The sequence below is a fragment of the Eulemur rufifrons genome, chromosome 18 (genome assembly GCF_041146395.1).
Source record: "Eulemur rufifrons isolate Redbay chromosome 18, OSU_ERuf_1, whole genome shotgun sequence".
In the NCBI taxonomy this organism is placed as follows: Eukaryota; Metazoa; Chordata; class Mammalia; order Primates; family Lemuridae; genus Eulemur; species Eulemur rufifrons.
In genome coordinates, this window is record NC_091000.1 from 678,395 (window position 1) to 685,557 (window position 7,163).

At 55.4% G+C, this 7,163-nt stretch overlaps 1 protein-coding gene across 1 annotated transcript in view; it reads left to right on the forward strand.

The window, feature by feature from the left end:
• CPE (carboxypeptidase E) overlaps positions 1-4,298 on the forward strand; it is a 65,645-nt gene extending 61,347 nt beyond the window's left edge. Inside the window, exons 7-9 of the mRNA XM_069493346.1 lie at positions 1,077-1,176; positions 2,637-2,755; positions 4,200-4,298. Of these exons, the coding sequence (XP_069349447.1) occupies positions 1,077-1,176; positions 2,637-2,755; positions 4,200-4,298 (318 nt within the window). The remainder of the gene's footprint in view (positions 1-1,076; positions 1,177-2,636; positions 2,756-4,199) is intronic.
• The last annotated feature ends 2,865 nt before the right edge of the window (positions 4,299-7,163 follow it).

Genomic DNA, 7,163 nt, shown 5'->3' on the forward strand with positions numbered 1-7,163 from the left:
ACCGTTCTCTGCACAGAAACTCGCTCCTTAGCTACCTGGCGCAGGTAAACCGTTCTCTGCACAAGAACTCGCTCCTTAGCTACCTGGCGCAGGTAAACCGTTCTCTGCACAAAAACTCGCTCCTTAGCTACCTGGCGCAGGTAAACCGTTCTCTGCACAAGAACTCGCTCATTAACTACCTGGCGCAGGTAAACCGTTCTCTGCACAAGAACTCGCTCCTTAGCTACCTGGCGCAGGTAAACCGTTCTCTGCACAAGAACTCGCTCATTAACTACCTGGCGCAGGTAAACCGTTCTCTGCACAGAAACTCGCTCATTAGCTACCTGGCGCAGGTAAACTGTTCTCTGCACAGAAACTCGCTCATTAACTACCTGGCGCAGGTAAACCGTTCTCTGCACAGAAACTCGCTCATTAGCTACCTGGCGCAGGTAAACCGTTCTCTGCACAGAAACTCGCTCATTAGCTACCTGGCACAGGTAAACCGTTCTCTGCACAAGAACTCGCTCCTTAGCTACCTGGCGCAGGTAAACCGTTCTCTGCACAAGAACTCGCTCCTTAGCTACCTGGCGCAGGTAAACCGTTCTCTGCACAAGAACTCGCTCATTAACTACCTGGCGCAGGTAAACCGTTCTCTGCACAGAAACTCGCTCATTAGCTACCTGGCGCAGGTAAACTGTTCTCTGCACAGAAACTCGCTCCTTAGCTACCTGGCGCAGGTAAACCGTTCTCTGCACAAGAACTCACTCCTTAGCTACCTGGCGCAGGTAAACCGTTCTCTGCACAAGAACTCGCTCATTAGCTACAAACACGACAGACTTTTTACGACACGGGAGGGACTTCAAAGCTTTTCTTTGACTCAGGACAAGACACTAATTTTCAGGAGGTTACTTCTCATTTCTCTGTTTAAGAAAAAGCAGAGTAAAAAGTGCACAAAAAATTCAGTGGCCTTTTGAGCACGTTTTGATTCTCACGCAGGGAGAAGCTGCAGTATTTTGCTGTAAAACAAGCAGATGCTCGATATGAAACAACTTTAGGTCATTTCCAGTACGAATGTTGTTTTTTCTTGGCCTTCACAGATACACCGGGGAGTTAAGGGGTTCGTCCGCGACCTGCAGGGGAACCCAATTGCCAATGCGACCATCTCCGTGGAAGGAATAGACCACGACGTGACCTCCGGTGGGTGTGGGCCTTGCTCTGGGGCTCTGGCCTTGCGTACGGCAGCACCAACAGCACGGCGCCGTAGCGATGTCTCTGGTGGGCCGGGTCGGGGGCAGCCCCGCTGGTGACGTGTTCAGGGCGGGAGGGCAGCGGTGGCCTCGCCTGGGCTGCCTCACCCGGGGACTCACTGCAGTTCAGGCAAAGGAAAGTGAACTCTCTGGAGTTGAAACACAGGGGGGTTCCCAGGCTCTGTAGGAGGCGCTGACGGGCTGTGAGCCGGCGGGAAGGAAGCGGAATTGGGCAGGGAGATTGGAATTCTCACACGCTCACACTTCTCCATTAGTCACGCAAGGTTAGATGGATGTCATGGGGTGGAGTGAGATGTTAGTTATCTCCGGGTTTGGAGCCACGGTCGTCTCCCAGTTAGGGGAAATTGATGCATTTTCCTGGCGAATCTACCTACTCCTGTTAGTAAACATCAGTCCAGCCTATTTTAGTTTGTCATTTGCTAGGATGTTTCCAGTGACAACAATGACGTTTTTAAGCTGTAAACTCCTTATGGCATTTCTTGACCTCGTAATGAATTAGCCTTTAGCTTATTTCCCAAATCACACTGTATCAGACCCTGCCTCTTTCTTAACTTTCGTATTAGTAGTTTGGATTTGTTTTCTAAATCTTTACCATTTGTCCTCTAAAACTCTATTTATTTAACAAATGTTTATCGGCAGCCCACTAGACGCCAGCTTCCCACCCAATCCTCCACGACGCTGCCCCCGGCCCTCGGGAGGCCACGAGAAGCCTCTTCCGTCTGTCGGCCCTGTCGTGCCGCACAAATGTTATTTCCTCTGCACCCCCCGACGTGAAAAGTTTAGGGGAATCTAACCTAGGGGACAATTGTGTAGGTGGAAGAAATGAAATCTGAGGGGTGGGCCCTAGGGGACCCCAGCTGTCAGAGGGCAGGGTGACCGGGAGAAGCCAGAATGAAGTGGGAGGCGGGGGGGAAGGGAAGTCTGTGGTCCCGGAGGCCTTGGAATGTGTCAGGAAGAAGAAATGAAAAAAGGCCAAGAAAGATGATCCATGAGACTGATCATGGATTTGGCAGTCTGGAATCTGAACTTCTAACCCGGGCTCGGGGATCCCGATGAGGCTCCCTCGGGCCAATGACAGGGTCTTCCCGGGCCCTCACCTGTCCAGGCTCGAGCCGCGGTGCCGGAATGCTCCGACCTGCGGCTCGCGGACGTCCGTCTTTTCACCTGCTGCCTCTGACCGATTAGAAGCCCCATGGTTCAGGAGGTTTAGTGGACAACTTGACCCTATTATCTGTGAAGGGGCTGTAAGAAATGGGGCCTGTAGAGAGAGGCACGCCCTATTCAGCAGAATTTCATGCAATTCCCCGTGTGACTACTGTGAACATTCCCTGGATGCACAGTCAGGACTTCGTGCACGTGCCTCGCGGTCTGACCTTCTGTTCCCTGCAGCAAAGGACGGCGATTACTGGAGGCTGCTTGTTCCTGGGAACTACAAGCTCACAGCCTCAGCCCCCGGCTACCTGGCGATAACCAAGAAGGTGGCGGTTCCGTACAGCCCTGCCGTGGGGGTGAGTAGTGGTAACAGTCATTAGCACTTACTGTCGCCAGGCGTGTTTAAGTGACTTATGTTTCCTCTTCATCACATCCCTGTGAGGTAGGTGCTGCTGCGATCCCATTCAACAGACGAGAAAACTGAGGCCCAACAGGGTTAAGGACTCGCCCAAAGCCTCACTGGGTGACTTAATGCCACTCAGTGTGGAGCTGTCACCTTTTCTCAGCTTTTGAAGAGATCCACAAGAAAATAAAACTTTAAAAAATTGAATTTTTATTTGCCGACCTTGGTACCTCGACTTCAATCTAGCTGGGACTCTGCTCCACGTGTCTGTTCCATTTCCAGCACCCAGCACCATGCCTTGCCCAGTGAGCGTTTGAAGGAAATAAGTAATGCTTACAAGACAATTTTAGGCAGGAACCAAACATTTATTAAGCACATGTTATAAGTAAATCTCTGCATGTTAAGTGCTATCGAAAACTGCGTCTTATCTATTAGATCACAGTTATTTTGCCGGGAAGGTGATGAGGCCAGAACCTCCTTAGAGCAGAATTCACCTCCCGCTTTGTGTCACGTTGCTGGAACCACGGGGAGGCCTGTGGGATTTCTAACCAGAACGCTGACTCGAGAAGAATTCATTGTATTTTGTTCATGCACCAGAGTTTAGAGAATAAATGCTTGGCCTTTGCAAACAAAATACCTTGCGTGTTTGGTGTGTGGTTTGGATGGGGAGCGTGTGCGCAGCGGCTGTGTGGCGGAGTCAGGATGCCCACGTGGGCAGAGGAGACCGGAACAAGCCCCAGGAGCAGGTTGTAAAGGTTTAACGACTTTGACACCTGGTCTTTCCAGCACGTGTTAGTCCGAGGACGTGGTGCGTGTAATCGCGTCCCCAGATAACCAGGGGTTCAAACTGCCGGGTCGGGAACCTGGTTCCACCTGGGCTGAGCCTGAGGGAGGGGGTGCGGGTCCCGCACAGACCCGGCCAGGACCCCCCCCCCCCCCCCGCCCCCCGCAGGACAGGGGCGCCGAGACGCAGGTGGGGACTCAGAGCAGCAGAGCCTGGTCTGGGCTCAGCACAGCGACCCCCAATGCGTCCGCACCTCCAGCCACTGGGACAGAACTCAAGGCTGCGGGAGCTCACTGAGCCGTCACAGGCAGAAAACTGCAAGTGACATCTTTCTAGGAGGGGACAGATCAGGGCAGGGATTTTGTTGAATTGTGTCTTCAAAGCTGTTAACTCAAAGCACGTTTTAAACACAATGGCTTTCGATTTTTTTATCCCACCCCCCCTCCCTGAAAGTATTTTTTGTTTATCACAAGAGATTTTTTAGTATCTACCTTAATTCAAGTGGCTGGATTGACCTTATTCTATAAGCTCTGAAACTGCTTTTTCTTAAATTTCAGTTTTTAAAAATACACATTCTGTTTGATAACAATGTGCTCTTGACTTTCTCCTTCAGGTTGATTTTGAACTGGAGTCATTTTCTGAAAGGAAAGAAGAGGAGAAGGAAGAATTGATGGAATGGTGGAAAATGATGTCAGAAACTCTGAACTTCTAAAAAGGCTTCTAATTAGCTGCTTTTAATCTACCCATGTAATGTAGTTTGATGTAATGTGGCCATATTATTTTACATTTTGTGCAGTTAATATTTAATGTTGGCTTATTTTTAATCACTTAAATATCAATTGATGTTACTTAAAATAAATAGAGTGTTAGGTGAAAATATAAGAACTTGATCTATTTCATTCTCTTATATAGCATTAATTTTCCAAATCAGTTACACAGAGGACTGCAGGAAGATTTAAGTGATCTTGCCATTTTAGGATTAAATGCAATATTCCAGGTGTTATTTGCAATAACAGAACTTTTTGAGTAATTCTAGCTTTTAAAAATTAGTGAAGTTCTTTTAATGTAATTGGTGACAGTGTCACAGTCAATGGCACCGAAAGGCTGACAGGCGGCGTGGAGTGCTGAGCACGCTGCCCCAGACGTCCATTGGCGGTGTGAGTTGTTTCCCTTGTGCTGAGCAGCTACATACGCATGATCTTGTGAACGCACTTGTGATGGTGAGACATGTCCGTGTTTGCGGGAGGTTTTGTGCACAGAATAAAGACTGACTTGCGTGCTGACACACTGGGGTGATGTCGTTTGTCACTTAGTCTGTTCACCCTCCGCACAGGCCCAGGCGGCCGGAATCGCGCTCTGAGCGAATAGAGGGTGAAACAGCCGCCGTGTGTGTTTCAGTGATTTTGTTCTCTGTGGTTTCGGTCCGGAGTCCTGGTCTCGCCGTGAGAACAAGAGTCCCCTGACGGCGCCCTCTCATCTGCGCCTCCTCCTTATTAAGTGACTGCTGTATGCGAGGCCCGCAAAGGCTCTGCCTCCCCTGTGTGGACAAAGACTCTGACTCCGTGGATCTTGGGGGTCAGACGTGGACACGGACTTCGCATAAATCACACGCAAATTAACGCGTAATCACGCATCCTGCCAGCAAGGTGTCAGGGAGGGACAGGGCACAGGGAAGAGAAGGACAGAACGACTGGAATTAGACTGGTGCGGGGGTCGGGGCGGCGTCGTGATGCTCAGAAGCCTAGGCCTGAAACGTGAGCGTGTGAGCGGTGCGGGGACCGTGCGTGTGCGGTGCGTGTGGTGTGTCAGCGTGTGAGCTGTGCGGGGACCGTGCGTGTGCAGGTGCGTGTGGCAGCGTGTGAGCCGTGCGGGGACCGTGCGGGTGCGGGTGCAGGTGCGTGTGGTGTGAGCGGCGCGGGGACCGTGTGCGGTGCGTGTGGTGTGTGAGCGTGTGAGCGGTGCGGGGACCATGCGGGTGCGTATGCGGTGGCAGCCGTGTGAACGGTGCGGGGACCGTGTGCGGTGCGTGTGGGGTGGCGGCGGCGGGTGGCTGACGGATGCTGCGGGTTCGGGTCGTTGCTGAAACGGCGCTGACCGCTGTCACGACAGACCCCAGACAGACAGGGGCGTGGACACAGCGCAGGCGCGTTTCCGGCTCCGGAGTCCGCACCGGGCGCGGGTGGAAAGCGGAGGCGGCGGCTTTTCCCCACGGTCGGGCCCTTCGGAGAGGCCCGCCGTCCCCCACGCGTGTCCAGAGCTGCCGCGGTGTCCCCGCTGCGCCAGCGGGGGAGGGGCTCGAGCAGGGGCGGCGCGGGGCTGGGGGTGTCCGCGGCAGCCCTGGGAGGGGTCGACCCTGCACCGCTCCCGCCACGTCGCCGGGACCGGGGTCGCCGGGACCGGGTCCCCGCCGCAGTGACGGCCTGGGAGCTGCGGCCCAGCGGCGCAGGGAGGGGCGAGGGGAACGCGGACCGCAGGGAAAGGCCCCGGGGCGGGCAGGACCGCGACCTGCCGGGGGACTGGGAAGGACGCGAGGACTGAAGCAGAGAGGGGAGAGCAGGACAAAAGCCCAGGAAACGGACGGAGGCAAAATCGTGCTGGACTCACCGGGGCTTGACCTGGGGTTTTTCAGCTTTACGATGGGTTTGTGCAGCCGTGACGCCGCGGTAAGTGGGGGCTCCTTCGGGCCGGTGGGGGCAGGGATTCTGCCGACGCCCCGCGCGTTTGCACCGTTGTCAGGTCGGGGCAGAAGCCGAGCCGCCGCGGGCCGGGTCCGCCGCGTTGCTGCCGTTAGTGCGTTTTTGGACTTAGCATGTTTCGACTTACAGCGGCTTTATCCGGATGTGGCCGCGTCGCACACCGAGGGGCGTGTGTGACTGGCACACAGATAACGTGGCCAAAGAATTTGATCTTCCAAACGGGGCAGTTTGGAGACTCGAAGGGGCACCACTGGCTGTGCCAGGGCGGCAGGTGTGACCCGGAGCCGCCGGGGACAAGCTTGGGGGCGGCCACCGCGGACGGACGACCTTCCCAGCCGAGGAGGCGTGTCAAGTCCCCAGGAAGAGCCCCGGGAGTGAGGGGGAAAGTAGGACGGGGCTGAGCTCTGATGGGACAGGCCGGACCGCGGCAGGGAGAACCGTCCCGAACCTCAGCTGAACGGCGGTTTAGTTTTCGCGCAAAGTCTGCAGGTCCGCGTGACCCTCCAGGAACTTTGCCCTGCACGCAGTGCGTCCGCGACGCAGAATGCGTCCGCCTGTGGCTCCCGCCTCGGCACGCGGTGTCCCCGGCTGTGGCCTGGCCACAGGCGGACGCGGCCTCTTCCGCCCTCGCTCGCGGGAGCGAGTCACGCGCCCGTCTGACCGCGGTGCTCGGCGAGCGGCCCGTCTCGCCAACACGCTCCGCTCCCCTTTGTCCACGCACGGGGCTCGGCCCACGCGGAGACAAAGTCGCATCAAAGCACGACTCCGAGCGTCAGTGCTGGGAGCTCTGACCGATACCACAGCCGTGGCTGTGCCCGGTCTGCGTCGGGCCGGTCCCGCCCCAGAGACCCGAACCGACAGGACAGGCTGCGCCCCGGCCC